This window comes from Carcharhinus amblyrhynchos, chromosome 29 (assembly GCF_965287045.1).
Source record: "Carcharhinus amblyrhynchos chromosome 29, sCarAmb.v2.hapA, whole genome shotgun sequence".
NCBI classification, from domain to species: Eukaryota; Metazoa; Chordata; class Chondrichthyes; order Carcharhiniformes; family Carcharhinidae; genus Carcharhinus; species Carcharhinus amblyrhynchos.
This window is the reverse complement of record NC_137352.1, coordinates 29,874,637-29,891,188: the sequence shown is the minus strand read 5'-3', so window position 1 is coordinate 29,891,188 and position 16,552 is coordinate 29,874,637. Positions and strand designations below refer to the sequence as shown.

Here is a 16,552-nt window from a genome sequence, read left to right as displayed (position 1 = left end):
GGCCAGGAACTGGCAAATGGAATTTAATGTTGGCAAGTGCGAGGTGGTCCACTTTGGTAGGAATAATGGTAGGAAGGACTATTACTTATGTGGCAAAAAACTGCAGCAGGCGACGGTGCAGAGGGACCTCGGGGTCCTTGTGTATGAGTCGCAAAAACCCAGCCTGCAGGTGTAGCAGGTGGTCAGGAAGGCAAATGGGATGCTGGCCTTCATAGCGAGGGGGATAGAATATAAAAGTAGGGAGGTCTTGCTGCAACTGTATAGGGCACTGGTGAGGCCGCAGCTGGAGTACTGTGTGCTGTTTTGGTCACTGCACTTACGCAAGGATATTTTGGCCTTGGAGGGAGTGCAGAGGAGGTTTACTAGGCTGATGCTGGAGTTGAGGGGGTTGAGCTATGAGGAGAGGCTGAATAAACTAGGCTTGTACTCGTTAGAGTTTAGAAGAATGAGGGGAGATCTCATTGAGACGTATAAGATGATGAATGGGATGGATAGGATAGAGGTGGAGAGGTTCTTCCCGCTCAGAAAGAACAGTAGGACTAGGGGGCACAGCCTCAAGATAAAAGGGGGGCGGTTTAGAACAGAGTTGAGGAGGAACTTCTTCACTCAAAGGGTGGAGAGTCTCTGGAATTCTCTGCCCGTTGAAGTGGTGGAGGCTGCCTCGCTAAATATTTTTAAGACGCGGGTTGATGGGTTTTTGATTAGCGAGGGGATTAAGGGTTATGGGGAGAGGGCAGGAATGTGGAACTGAGCCACGACAGATCAGCCATGATCTTATTGAATGGCGGGGCAGGCTCGAAGGGCTAGATGGCCTACTCCTGCTCCTATTTCTTATGTTCTTATGACTCAGAAGCCAAGGACGTTAGTCAGGGAGACTTCTCAAGTTTAAACAAATAATCAATTCCAAGAATGCAAGAAATCGCATCAACAGTAGACCATATGGCCCATCGAGCCTGTTCTGTCTTCCAATACAATCATGGCTGATCTCGGGCTTCAACTCCTGTCTCTCCACGTATCTCTTGATGTCCCCAAGTGACCATACATCTTCAACTCAGCCTTAAATGTCTTCAACAATGGAACAAGCACAATTTCTCCTCAAGACAGTCCCAAACAATGGGCCTCTTACCTGGAAGCTGTGTCCTGCACCACACTACCCTTACCCTTCAACCATGTCCTGTGTTCTAGGTTAGTCATGATGTGGAGATGCCGGCGTTGGACTGGGGTGTTGGACAGCTATTAAATAGCCGGTTAGCTGTAAAGACTTGCATTCTAATCAGTATTCTGTAAACTGTGTGTATCTTTCTATGCCCTTCTCTGATCAGAAGTTTCCACACACCTGACAAAGGAACACCATTTCCAAAAGCTTGTGGGATTACTATCAAATAAATTGGTTGGACTTAAACCTGGTGTTGTGAGACTTCTTACTAGATTACTCAGCCAGTGGAAGCAACCTCTCAGTGTAAACCTTGATAGCCCCATCAGAATCTCATATGCTTCAATAAAATCTCATCGTTCTAAATTCCAAACACTATACAGCAGTTGGCCCAGGCTTTTAAGTTTATTTATTAATGTCACAAGTAGGCTGACATTAACATTGCAATGAAGTTACTGTGAAAATCCCCCAGTCGTCCAGCACTTGTTTGCGTCCACTGAGAGAGAATTTAGCATGTCCAATGCACCCAACCAGCACGCCTTTCAGACTGTGGGAGGAAACCAGAGCACCCGGAGGAAACCCACGCAGACACAGGGAGAACGTGCAAATGCAACACAGTCAGTGACCCGAGTCAGGAATCAAACCTCGGTCCCTGGTGCTGTGAGACAGTAGTGCCACAGTGCTGACCCTAGGAAAGCCCCTCAGCCCAGGGATCAATTTAATGAACTTTCATTGTGCTGCCTCAAATGCAAATATATCCTTCCTTAAATATCACAAAGCTGCACATATTAAATATAAAATTTTCTGACACTTAGTGAATGACAGGGGAGTAAATGATGAAACACGTTTCATCGACACATCTGAACATTGTTGTTGGGATCTACTCTGATGCTATTTTGACAATCAATACATATATTTATTTCCATTTTTGTGATACCTCCCTGGGACCCAGGAGCAATATAAAGATTATTGCCTCAAATATCTCCTCTTTTGTACTTTCTGAGACAATGATCACCTTCCTCTGGTTTTAATGGCTTTGAGTCGCTTTGGAATGTCCATCCCCTATATTGACATCAGTTCTATTTTGGTAAACATTAAATGGCAGTGATACCACTGAAGATGAACCTCCAGGTCACTGCCTGTAAACCTGGAGGAAAATAATGGGATCAAATAAACTCGAGTATGGGGTTTATCATTTTCCTTTTAACATCCATGTTAAATAGTTAAAAAAATATTGAAGTTGGGTCTTTATAACTGCTGCACTAATGATCATCATGACATCAATCTGGTCCATTTCCAGATGGTGTGGGGGAGAGGGGAAAGGTGGAAGGGGGTCATGGCAGAGGGGTGTGGGAAGGGGGTGAGGGAAGGGGGGGGAGGGGGAAAGAGGTCATGGCATGCGGCTGAGGCCATGGGCTGTGCGAAAGGGTTAAGGAAGGAGGTGAGGGGAGATGGTGAGAAGAGAGTGAGGGCAGGTTGCGTGGGGACAGGTTGTGAGGAAGGGGTGAGGTGAGGTGAGTCAGTGTGTGGATGGGTGTGTAAAAGCAGAAACAATTAATAATTTCCAATGGAAATTGAATGGGTACTTAGAGGAAAAAAAGATAACTTTCCAGGGTTGTGAAGATGCAGTGGCAGAGTGCGACTCACTGGATTCCTCTGTGGGGAGCTGGTATGGATTCAATAGGCCAAGTTGTCTTGTTCAGTGCTGTAAATAACAAGGGGAGTGTTGGATGGTCAAAGATGCTGCTTTTGGTGTGAGGTATTAGACTCTGTTTATTCTGTCAGCTTCAGCTAAAGGATTAGTCAGCAGTTAATTTGAACAAGCACAGCTGAGTTCACCATTGTGTCCTGGCCAACATTCACCCCTCAACCAAAATCAGTCAAATGGATTACCTGACCATTATCACATTGTTGTGTCGGAACTAGTGATCAAATAAACTATGGTATTTATATTTCAACAGTGGGTTTAATTCAGAAAGTACTTGATTGGCTGCGAAGCACTTTGGGAGGTCATGAGAGACACTTTATAACCGCAAGTTCTACCATTGGTTCTCCACGAGAATCCTGCATTGGTCACCCCGCACCATCTCATAGCTGTACGGTAGCAACAAGCTCCACGTGTCACCATGGTTATCCATTAAAGTACAAAGTTTCAATAACCAAACTAAAGAAAGACAAAATCAGAGGCTGTGTTACAAAAAAACTTCCTACTTCTTATGCACTTCATCTTGATTGGCTAGTCAAGCAACAGCAGAATTCTCACTCTCCGGGATTTACGGGAGATTTCACCTGGAATAGAGAAAAGGGATTTTTATTTTTAAAAAGTTGCCAAAGCAACACAACTTTAGGAAGCATTGTTATTGAGCAATAGAGTCATTAATAGCAAAGGAGGCCATTCAGCCCATTCACTGAATGCTGGCTCTTCACAGAGCAGTTCAGTCAGATCCACTCAATCCCCCCTGGTTTATTTCTTTCAAGTGTCCATTCAATTTCTTTCTGAAATCATTAATTACTTCTGCTTTCAGCATCCTTGTGGGCACTGAATTCCAGGTCATTACCATTCATTGTGTAAGAAAGTTCCTCCTCAAATTCCCATAAGACCATCAGATATAGGAGCAAAATTAAGCCACTTGGCCCATCGAGTCTGCTCCATCATTCGATCATGGCTGATACATTTCTCAAACCCATTCTCCTGCCTTTAACCTGTAACCTTTGATCCCCTTACCACTCAACAACATATCTATCTCCGTCTTAAATACCTTAAATCTGTGTCCCCTAGGCCATGTACTGTCAGATGATGGGATCAGTATTTCCTTGTCCATCTCATCCAAACCTGTCATAACCTTATACAGTTCCATCAAATCTCCCCTCAATCTCCTTTGCTCCAAGGAGGACAACCCCAGCTTCTCCAAGCTAAAGCTAATCTTGTTCCTAAATTCTGTCAACTTTTGAACCTTTCAGGTACATCCTTTTTGCGCACTCACATGCTTTTTAAAAATTTATGCATAGACCATGGTGTGGCTGGCTGGGCCAGCATTTCTTGCCCATCCCTAGTTGCCCTTGAGAAGGTGATGGTGAGTTGCTTTCTTGAATCGCTGCAGTCCATGTTCATTGACCATGAGGTAGGGAATTCCAGGATTTTGACCCAGCGACTGAAAAGTAACAGCGATATATTCCCAAATCAGGATGGTGAGTAGCTTGGAGGGGAAATTGCAGGTGCTGTTCCCATATATCTGCTGCCCTTGTCCTTTTACACAGCAATGGTCTTAGGTTTGGAAGGTGCTAAGGACCCTCAGCTAGTTTTTGCAGTACATCTTGGAGATAGTACAGGCTGCTGCTACTGAGCATCAGTGGTGGAGGGAATGGGTATTTGTGGATGTGGTGCCAATCGAGTGGGCTGCTTTGTCCTGGGGTGGTGTCAAGCTTCTTGAGTATTGTTGAAGCTGTACCCATCCAGGCAAGTGGGGGGCATTCCATCACACTCCTGACTCTTGTGCCTTGTAGATGGTGGGAAGTCAGGAGGTGAGTTACTCTCCACAGTATTCCTAGCCTCTGAACAGCTCTTGTGGTGAATCCAGTTGAGTTTCTGGTCAGTTGTAACTCCAAGGGTGTTAACAGTGGGGGATTCAGTGATGCTAACACCATTGAATGTTAAGGGGTGGTGGTTAGATTACCTCTTATCGGTGATGGTCATTGCCTGGCATTTGTGATACTTGCTACTTGTCAGCTGGATATTGTGTTGCATTTGAACGTGGATTGCTTCAGTGCCTGAGAAGTCAGGAACATTTGCTGAATATTACGCTATCATTGGGGAATATCTCCGCTTCTGATCTTATGATGGAAGGGAGGTCATTGATGAAGCAGCTGAAGATTGTTGGGCTTAGGACACTATCCTGAGGGACTCCTACAGAGACATCCAGGAGCTGAGATGACTGACTCTCCACAACCACAACCTTCTTCCAATGTACCAGGTATGACTCCAACTAGCAGAGAGTTTACTCCCTGATATCCATTGATTCCAGTTTCACAATCCCACCCAGGCCCTACCCCCATGTCTCTACATATTTTACCCGCTAATCCCTCTAACCTACGCATCCCAGGATACTAAGGGGCAATTTTAGCATGGCCAATCATCCTAACCCACACATCTTTGGACTTGGGAGGAAACCAGAGCAAACCCACGCAGACACGAGGAGAATGTGCAAACTCCACACAGGCAGTAACCCGAGCCGGGAATCGAACTCAGGTCCCTGGAGCTGCGAAGCAGCAGTGCTAACCACTGTGCTACTGTGCCACCCGTGGTGGGACTTTGTCTCCACAAGGACAGTGTGGTGGTCACTCATACTATCATGGGCAGTATGGCAACTGAAACCGGATGCAATATTCTAGTTACAGCCTAAGCAGGACTTTATAGAAGTTCGGTATAACTTTCTTGCTTTTGTATTCAGTACCTGGATGTGTGAATTGCAAGATGCTAACTGCTTTACTAATCACTCTCTTGATATGTACAGATAGCTTAAAAAAAGCATCAATGCACTTGAGCATTCTTTAGAAATGTGTTATCAAGTCTATTCTGCCTTTCCTATTCATTCTGCCAAGGTGCATCATCTCCCACGTACTGTATAAAATTCCATTTGCCACTCCTTTGCCCATTCTGCTAACCTATGTCACACTGCAGGTGATTCATATCCCTCCCCCACTCCTCCAAGTTTGGCATCATCAGGAGATTTTGAAACTTTGCTTCTGCAAAGACTTGAGTTATTTACATGGAGCAAAATAGAAAGCAGCTGTCCTCCCACTGAACCCTTGGGGAATTCCATTGTCTCCCATCCTCCATCCTCAAACAACCATTTACCTCCACCTTCTCTTTTCTGTCAAAGAATACAGCGCAGGAACGGGCCCACCAACCCTGCGCCGATATGTGCTTTCTATCCCTCTGTTCACCTCCCGTTCATGTATCAATTAAGATACACCTTGACTGTTGCTAATGTGTCTGTTTCCTCCACCTCCACTTGAAGTGTAATCCAGGCACCCACCACTTACCGTGTGAAAAACTTTCCCCACACGTCTCCCCAAAACCTTCCACCTCTCACCTTAAACGTGTGCCCTCTTCAACCCTGGAAAAAAAACCTCTGACTATCCACCTTGTCTCTGCCTCTCATAAATTTGTAGATTCCTATCAGGTCACCCCCTCAGCCTCTATCTCTTCTGTAAAAAGAATTTGTCTTTTACCCAACCTCGCCTCATACCACATACCCTCCAAAGACCTGTAAACCTTTGCACCCTCTCCAATGCATCCCCATCCTTCTGGTAGCGTGGCAACCATATAGCGTTAAGACCAAATGTAGTGTGTTAAAATTCGCAAGATGACACTAAGATGAGCGGCAAAATGTGCAGAGGATGCTGAAAGTTTACAAAGGGATATGGCTAGTCTAAGTGAGCGGGCGAGGGTCTGGCAGATGGAGTAGAATGTTGGTAAATGTGAGGTCATCCATTTTGATAGGAATAACAGCAAAATGAACTATTATTTAAATGATAAAAAATTGCAGCATGCTGCTGTGCAGAGGGACCTGGGTGTCCTTGTGCATGAGTCATAAAAAGTTGGTTTGCAGATGCAGCAGGTAATTAAGAGGCAAATGGAATTTTGTCCTTCATTGCTAGAGGGATGGAGTTCAAAAACAACAATGTTATGTTGCAGCTGTATAAGGTGCTGGTGAGGCCACACCTGGAGTATTGTGTACAGTTTTGATCTCCTTACTTGAGGAAGGATATACTGGCACTGGAGGGGGTGCAGAGAAGATTTGCTAGGTTGATTCTGGAATTGAAAGGGTTGGTTTATGAGGAGAGACTGAGTAGACTGGGGCTATAAACTTTGGAATTCAGAAGAATGAGGGGAAATCTGAAAGAAACAGATAATAGATAAGAATAGAAGCAGGGAGGTTGTTTCCACTAGCGGGTGAAACTAGAACTAAGGAGCATAGCCTCAAAACAAGGGGGAGCAAATTTAGGACTGAGTAGAGGAGGAACTTTTTCACCCAAAGGGTTGTGAATCTGTGGAATTCCCTGCCCAGTGAAGCAGTGGAGGCTACCTCATTGAATGTTTTTAAGGCATGTAAAGAATGTTTTTGAGCCTCAGCTTTTTTTAACCCAGCCTTTTACTGTCAAACATTTTCCGTAGAGATAATATTCATTTCATTGCCTTCATTAGCCTTCACAAATACTTCCTCAAAGAAATTTTGGATTAGTCAAGCATATTCTGCCTTTTACAAATCTGTGTTGGCTCTCCATAGATTGTTCAAAGCCCTCCAAGTATCTGTTGACATTTTCCCCCAACAATTGTTTAGGTGGCACGGTGGTTAGCTGTCTCACAGCGCTCGGGACCCGGATTCAATTCCCAGCTTAGGCCACTGTCTATGTGGAGTTTGCACATTCTCCCCGTGTCTGTGTGGGTTTCCCCTGGGTGCTCCGGTTTCATGCTACACACTAAAGTCGTGCTGGGTCGATGCATTGACCCGAACAGGCACTGGAGCGTGGCGACTAGGGGAATTTCACAATAACGTTTTTTAGACAAATTTTTGAACAGTAAAGGAATTAAGGGTTATGGTAAGCGAGCGGGTAAGTGGAGCTGAGTCCACAAAAAGATCAGCTATGATCTTATTGAATGGCGGAGCAGGCTCGAGGGGCCAGATGACCTATTCCTTAGTTTCTTATTGTTCTAGAATGTGGCTTAGCTAAAGTTTTACACAGCTAACATGACGTACTAACTTCTATACTCGATGCCCCAACCAATGAAGGCAAGCATGCTATATGCCTTCTTGACCACCTTACTCACCTGAGTTGACACTTTCAGGGGCCTGTGGATCTGTCGCCAACATCCCTCATGTCAATGCCCCAAGGGTTCTGCCATTTGCTATATAATTCGCACCTAAATTTGATCCTCCAAAACGCAGCACCTCGCACTTATCTGGATTAAACTTCATCTGCCATTTCTCTGCCCAAGTCCTCAATCAATCTATATCCTGCTGTACCAATGGACAATTCTTGTCAATATCTGCGACTATGCCAATTTTTTTTGCCATCCATAAACTTCAACTAATTCAATAGGACTGTAAGATGAAGTAAATCCACCTTTTGATGGACAATGCAATATGTGGAATATGGACAAAGCTGGCTGAAATACGAACGAACTTAAAATTCTGTGTTTCAAACAGATGGACTTAAACGAGACATCAACAGGCAAAGTGATACACACCTTTGTCAAATCCATCTGGAGTTGCTTGAGTTCACAAAAGACAATGAGTCATGGCAAAACTAACCGGCTAGTTATGCAAATATGGGCCCTGCTAAACCTGGCTTGAAATCAAAGAACAATGCTTCCTATAACAACACCTATGGTCAGTACACATGAAAGACTCCAAGTCGCCTATGGAATCCAACAAGTTTGGTTCCAGGCTGTGTCTTGCAAAACCATCTTGTTGGGAAAGCGACCAACCCCTCCTGGGAAGCTATCCAAACCATTTCGCACTCCACCAGCTCCAAGCACTTCCACCAAATCCCACTGACCATTGGGAGAAGCCCACCAGAATGTCATAGGCGGCATCTTTTAAAGATGGAGGACACTCGACTTTTAGACAGTTCACTTCATTTTCTTCACGACTACATCCAGGGCTCTTCTCCAGCCTACCACAGCCAAAAGTAGCTGGCAACAAGGCCTGAAGATCGGACACCGTGGAAGAACCAAAGAAAGAAATTCAATAAGTACTTACCGTGGAAGATCCAAGACACAAGAAACTGCCACCGGAAGGTGTGGATTGTGCTGCAAAACCTTTCACACCTACCCAGCCAAGGTGCGTTTCTCTTAAAGGCAAGATGGCCCTGACTTTTTCTTAAAGCAAGTACCGTTCCCTTTGACCAGCATGAGTATAATCTACAATCCCCAGAAATGCCCAATTAGCCAAGTACTGAGGAAGGGTGGTTGGGAATTGTGCAAAATTGGGTAAATCTAAAAATATCTGTTGTGCCGTTATGGGCTTTTCCTTCCACAGCACAGTAACTGGTTAATTTTGTTCCTCCTTAAATAAAATTTTGCCTTTTGAGTCACCCAATCGTCTCTCTCATTTCATTCTAGTCGAGTGCAAAGCTAGAACATAATTCCGTTGCCAAGAAACTACAGGAAATAACCTTCCAATGCATGAGCCTCAACTTTTTTTAACCCAGCCTTTTACTGTCAAACATTTTCCATAGAGATAATATTCATTTCATTGCCTTCATTAGCCTTCACAAATACTTCCTCAAAGAAATTTTGGATTAGTCAAGCATATTCTGCCTTTTACAAATCTGTGTTGGCTCTCCATAGATTGTTCAAAGCCCTCCAAGTATCTGTTGACATTTTCCCCCAACAATTGTTTAGGTGGCACGGTGGTTAGCTGTCTCACAGCGCTCGGGACCCGGATTCAATTCCCAGCTTAGGCCACTGTCTATGTGGAGTTTGCACATTCTCCCCGTGTCTGTGTGGGTTTCCTCTGGGTGCTCCGGTTTCATGCTACACACTAAAGTCGTGCTGGGTCGATGCATTGACCCGAACAGGCACCGGAGTGTGGCAACTAGGGGAATTTCACAATAACGTTTTTTAGACAAATTTTTGAACAGTAAAGGAATTAAGGGTTATGGTAAGCGAGCGGGTAAGTGGAGCTGAGTCCACAAAAAGATCAGCTATGATCTTATTGAATGGCGGAGCAGGCTCGAGGGGCCAGATGACCTATTCCTTAGTTTCTTATTGTTCTAGGATGTGGCTTAGATAAAGTTTTACGCAGCTAACATGACGTACTAACTTTTATACTCGATGCCCCAACCAATGAAGGCAAGCATGCTATACGCCTTCTTGACCACCTTATTCACCTGAGCTGACACTTTCAGGGATCTGTGGATCTGTCGCCCACATCCCTCATGTCAATGCCCCAAGGCTTCTGCCATTTGCTATATAATTCGCACCTAAATTTGATCCTCCAAAACGCAGCACCTCGCACTTATCTGGATTAAACTTCATCTGCCATTTCTCTGCCCAAGTCCTCAATCAATCTATATCCTGCTGTACCAATGGATAATTCTTGTCAATATCTGCAACTATGCCAATTTTTTTTTGCCATCCATAAACTTCAACTAATTCAATAGGACTGTAAGATGAGGTAAATCCACCTTTTGATGGACAATGCAATATGTGGAATATGGACAAAGCTGGCTGAAATACGAACGAACTTAAAATTCTGTGTTTCAAACAGATGGACTTAAACGAAACTTCAACAGGCAAAGCGATACACACCCTTATCAAATCCATCTGGAGTTACTTGAGTTCACAAAGGACAATGAGTCATGGCAAAACTAACCGGCTAGTTATGCAAATACGGGCCCTGCTAAACCTGGCTTGAAATCAAAGAACAATGCCTCCTATAACAACACCTATGGTCAGTACACGTGAAAGACTCCAAGTCGCCTATGGAATCCAACAAGTTTGGTTCCAGGCTGTGTCTTGCAAAACCATCTTGTTGGGAAAGCGACCAACCCCTCCTGGGGAGCTATCCAAACCATTTCGCACTCCATCAGCTCCAAGCACTTCCACCAAATCCCACTGACCGTTGGGAGAAGCCCACCAGAATGTCATAGGCGGCATCTTTTAAAATTGAGTAAGACGGAGGACACTCGACTTTTAGACAGTTCACTTCATTTTCTTCACGACTGCATCCAGGGCTCTTCTCCAGCCTACCACAGCCAAAAATAGCTGGCAACAAGGCCTGAAGATCGGACACCGTGGAAGAACCAAAGAAAGAAATTCAACAAGTACTTACCGTGGAAGATCCAAGACACAAGAAACTGCAGCCAGAAGGTGTGGATTGTGCTGCAAAAACTTTTACACCTACCCGACCAAGGTGCGTTTCTCTTAAAGGCAAGATGGCCCTGACTTTTTCTTAAAGCAAGTACCGTTCCCTTTGACCAGCATGAGTATAATCTACAGTCAGCCAAGTGCTGAGGAAGGGTGGTTGGGAATTGTGCAAAATTGGGTAAATCTAAAAATACCTGTTGTGCCGTTCCTTCCACAGCACAGTAACTGGTTAATTTTGTTCCTTCTTAAATAAAATTTTGCCTTTTGAGTCACCCAATCGTCTCTCTCGTTTCACTCTAGTCGAGTGCAAAGCTAGAACATAATTCTGTTGCCAAGAAACTACAGGAAATAACCTTCCAATGCATGAGCCTCAACTTTTTTTAACCCAGCCTTTTACTGTCAAACATCTTCCGTAGAGATAATATTCATTTCATTGCCTTCATTAACCTTCACAAATACTTCCTCAAAGAAATTTTGGATTAGTCAAGCATATTCCGCCTTTTACAAATCTGTGTTGGCTCTCCATAGATTGTTCAAAGCCCTCCAAGTACCTGTTGACATTTTCCCCCAACAGTTGTTTAGGAGAATTCCCTATCATTGATGTTAAAGTAGAAGTTGCTGGCACTGTCTTTGCATCCATTTTTCCCACTCCAATCTTCTGACAGCTCCCCTGTATCCAGCATTGGAAGTTTATGATGAACCCTTCCACTATCTCCATCCCCACTTCCTTCAGCCACCCGGGGTGCTGGAATAGATCTTGAAAGACGTGAAACTTTCAAATCTTAAAGTTCCGAGGGATTTGTGTTTACTCACACATAGAACATAACAATTAACATGCATGTACATCGAGGATTGAGACATTTTGGCCTCTATTGTAAGGGGACTGAAATACAGTAATAAAGAAGTTTTTTATTGCCCATCCCTAACTGCCCTCCATTTCAGAGAGCAGATGAGTGTCAATCATATTGCTGTGGCTCTGGAGACATGAATCGGCCAGAGTATGTAAGGACAGCACATTTCCTTCCCTAAAGGACATTATTGAATCAGATGAGTTATTACAACAAATGACAATGGTTTCATTGTCACCATTAGACCTTCAATTATACATTTTTGTTGAATTCAAATTTCACCATCTGCCATGGTGAGATTCGAACCTGGGTCCCTGGATCATTGCCCTGCATCTCTGAATTACTAGACAGTACTTGCATTAGAGCGGGAGTACAAAAGTTCACTGAACTGGAACCTGGGATGAGTCAAGACTGAGTAAATTGGGCTTGTGGTCTCTTGTTGGTGATCTCATTGAAACATACAAGATATTGAAGGGGCTGGACAGGGTAGACAATGAAGGGTGGGATTTTCCTGATCCTGCCAGCTGGCCAGATCATCCTTCCCAAAGCCAACAGACACCTGACTTTGGGCAGTTGAATCCCCTGTGGCAGCTCCCACCCACCACAACGGGGCAGGAAAATCCCAGCCTGACACCTCCCTTTGCAATGCCCACACCCCATGTTCATGTCTTTAGAAGTTACGCACGGGCATCTTCCACTTAACGTATTTCAAATCCCATTATACTACAGTGGAAGCAAATCATCCTCTATCCTCAGGGATTGTCTATAAGATGAGGAAGACTGTTCACTTGCTAATGGAGGTTTGGAGACTTTCTGAGGGACTTTGCACAGGGCAGTACGGTGGCACGATGGTTAGCGCTGCAACCTCACAGCGCCAGGGAATCGGGTTCGATTCCCAGCTTGAGTCACCGTCTTTGTGGTTTGCATGTTCTCCCCATGTCAGCATGGGTTTCCTTACTGTATCTCTTTCTTCCATTGGGGTTGGGGGTCGGTAGGGGAAGGCAGTGTTACAAACCTTCTGCCCGTGTATTTAAGTGTGTTTTCCATTCATTTATGGGACATGGGCATTGCTGGCTGGCCAGTATTTATTGCCCAACCCTTTGAACTCAATGGCTCACTCAGTCGCTTCAGAGGGCAGTTGAGAGTCAACCACATTGCTGTGGTGCTGGAGTCCCAAAGACATGCTGGTTAGGTGAATTGGCCGTGCTAAATTCTCCCTCAGTGTACCCAAACAGGTGCTGGATTGTAGTGACTGGGGGATTTTCACAGTAACTTCACTGCAGTGTCAACGTAAGCCTACTTGTGACGAATAAATTAACTTTTTTAACTTTAACAACACTCCACTATACTGGAACTTAGTTGACATTTACATTTAAACGCTGTTTATTTGAACAAGGGAAGCAAAATGGATACTCGTTTGAAAGTATCGGTTTATGTTCTTATGTCCCATGCCTTCCCAATGCTCTGGCTAAGTGATGAGGCTATTATGATTTAAACAACCTCCAGGTGCTGAAACCTACCTCTGCCTGGTTAGCACCCATGCACTGATAAGCAGTTTATCTGGAGCCGTGTATGCAGGGTTCTATATAACCACTTCCACCCCAGACGTAGGCCAGAGTTCTTCAACCTTGCCCACAGCTGGGAATCTCGTCCCCGGTCCCACTGCTGTGAATGGGGGTTTGGCCGACCGCTAAATTCTCCATTCTCGCTGGCAGCGGCCATGGGGCATGCGAGACTGGAGAATTCTGGATGCAGAGTCTGCAGACCGCGAGAGAAGGAAACAGGGAAGGGTAGCTCAGGAAGTCTGAGTGGGAAGGTTTTCGGACACAATTCTGGTGAAGGAGGCAAAGAGAAGGAGTGATGTTCTTGATGTGTATGGGGGGGTGGGGGAGGGTTTGCCCATTTGGGATAGAAATAAGGAGGAATTTCTTCTCTCATAGGGTAGTGAATCTGTGGAATTCATCCAGAGGGCTGTAGAGATTGAGTTATTAAGTATGTTCAAAGTTGAGATAGATAGATTTTTAATCGGCAAGGGAATCGAGGGTTATGGGGATAAGGCAGGAAAGTGGTGTTGAAAATGATCATTTCAGATCAGTCATAATCTCATTGAATGGTGGTGCAGACTCGATGGGCTGAATGGCCTACTTCTGTTCCTATCTTTTATGGTCTTATAGAGGTGAACAATGTGAGAGAAGATTGCCCAGGTGATCGCAGCCAAGAGCGCATCCTCCAAGACATGGCTCCAACGCTACAACAAATTAAACCACTTGAAACAAATAATCAAAGTAAGATCCCACCTCACAAATGCACTGCTTCATCAGTGCGTGGTCCCTGATGTCACCACCACAATGAATCGAATTCACGATCCAACTAAACCCCATGTTGTTGTACCCGAGACAGGTTCTACCGCAAATACGTCGCAAACTCTTCAACCATGTGAGGCATCACATGCAGAGAAAGATGCCAGACATTCACTTCATCGAGAAACGGGCTGATGGCACTGGAAACAGAAGAAAATCTATGGCCCTAACAACATGTAGCAGTGAAGTTGTGTATTGCAAAACTAGCCACAACCCTAACAAAGCTGTTCCTCGACAGCTAATACACTGGAATCTACGTAGCAATATGGAAAATTGTCCAAGTGTATCCATCATCGACTTTCGTTAAAAACCCATCAGGTTCACTAATGTCCTTTAGGGGAGGAAATCTGCTGTCCTTAGCTGGTCTGGCCTACATGTGACCCCAGAGCCACAGCAATGTGGTTGATTCTTAAATGCTGTCTGGCCTAGCAAACTACTCAGTTGTACTCAATGGCTACAAGTTTAAGTTTATTTATTAATGTTACAAGTAGGCTTACATTAACACTGCATTGAAGTTACTGTGAAAATCCCCTACTCGCCACACTCTGGTGCTTGTTTGGGTACACTGAGGGAGAATTTAGCACGGCCAATGCACCTAACCAGCACGTCTTTCAGACTGTGGGAGGAAACCAGAGCACCCAATGGAAACCCATGCAGACATGGGGAGAATACGCAGACTCCACACAGACGGTGGACAAAAAGGAATTAAAACAGGCATTGACTTAGGCACCAGAAACAATGGCAAACCCAGCCCTATTGACCCTGAAAAGTCCTCCTTAGTAAACATCTGGGGTTTTGTGCCAAAATTTGGAGAGCTGCCTCACAGCAACAGCCTGACATAGTCACACTCACAGAAATGTGTTTGACAGAATATGTGCCAGGCATCACTGTCACCATTCCTGGGTATATTCTGTCCAACTAGCAGGACAGACTCAGCAGAGGCCGTGGTACAGTCATATCCAGTCGGGAGGGAGTTAGAACATAAGAAATAGGAGCAGGAGTAGGCCACCTAGCCCTTCGAGCCTGCCCCGCCATTCAATAAGATCATGGCTGATCCGAAGTGAATCAGTTCCACTTTCCCGCTTTCTCCCCATAACCCTTAATTCCCCTGCCTATTAGAAATCTATCCACCCGTGACTTAAATATATTCGGCGAGGTAGCCTCCACCACTTCAACGGGCAGAGAATTCCAGAGATTCACCACCTTTTGAGTGAAGAAGTTCCTCCTCAACTCCGTTCTAAACTGCCCTCCCCTTATTTTCAGATGGCCCCGGGAGTCTTCAACGGCAACTCCAGATCCCAGGAAATCTCATGGTATCAGGTCAAACAGGAAACCTGCTCCCCCTCAGCTGATGAATCAGTTGTCCTCCATGTTGAACACAACTTGGAGGAATCGCTGATGGTGGCAAAGGACGCAGAATGTACTCTGGGTGGGAGATTCCCATGTCCAAGACCTGGCTTGATTGCGTCACCACTGTCCGAGCTGGCAGTCCGAAAGGGATTGTTACAGGTGGTGAGGGACCCAACAAGAGGGAAAAACATGCTTGATCTCATCCTCACCAATCTGCCTGCCATTGGTGCTTCTATCCGTGACAGGATTGTAATAGACCATCACACAGTCCTTGTGGAGACAAAATCCCATCTTCACTTTGAGGGTACCCTCCGACATGCTGTGTGGCACTGCCACTGTGCTACATGGACTTCAAACAGATCGCGCAACTCAAGACGGGGCAACCATGTGGCACCGTGGGACTTCGGCAGCAGCAGAATTGTAGTCAAGCGCAACCTGTAACCTCATAGCTCGGCATATCTCCCTCTCTTCCGTTACCACCAAGCCAGGACGGTGTGCCAGGGCCAACACCAGGCATACCTAAAATTGAGCTGTCCACCTGGTGAAGCTACACATGAATACTTGTGTGCCAAATAGCGGCATGGTGGCAGAGTGGTTAGTCCTGCTGCCTCACAGTTCCAGGGACCTGGGTTCGATTCCTGGCTTGGGTCACTATCTGCGTGAAGAGTCTGCACGTTCTCCTCATGTCTACATGGATTTCCTCCGGGTGCTCCGGTTTCCTCCCGCAGTCCAAAGATGTGTGGGTCAGGTTGGTTGGTCATGCTAACTTGCCCATAGTGGGCAGGGATGTATAGGTTAGAGGGATTAGCGGGGCAAATGTGTGGAGTTGTGGGGATTGGGCCTGGGGTGGGATTATGGTGGGCGCAGACTCGATGGGCCGAATGGCTTCCTGCTGCGCTGCAGGGATTCTATGGTTTCTACGATAAGCAGCAAGAAATAAACAGAGTGAACCGATTCCACAACC

The 16,552-nt window shown here is 45.3% G+C and overlaps 1 protein-coding gene across 1 annotated transcript in view; it reads right to left on the bottom strand.

Moving 5' to 3' along the window:
* Positions 1-16,552, bottom strand: part of LOC145359800 (CMP-N-acetylneuraminate-beta-galactosamide-alpha-2,3-sialyltransferase 4-like) — a 126,466-nt gene that overhangs the window by 70,659 nt on the left and 39,255 nt on the right. The window contains exons 4-5 of the mRNA XM_080214576.1: positions 10,801-10,941; positions 8,717-8,865 (exon numbers count right to left, since the gene is read on the bottom strand). Coding sequence (XP_080070702.1) covers positions 8,717-8,865; positions 10,801-10,941 — 290 coding nt within the window. The remainder of the gene's footprint in view (positions 1-8,716; positions 8,866-10,800; positions 10,942-16,552) is intronic.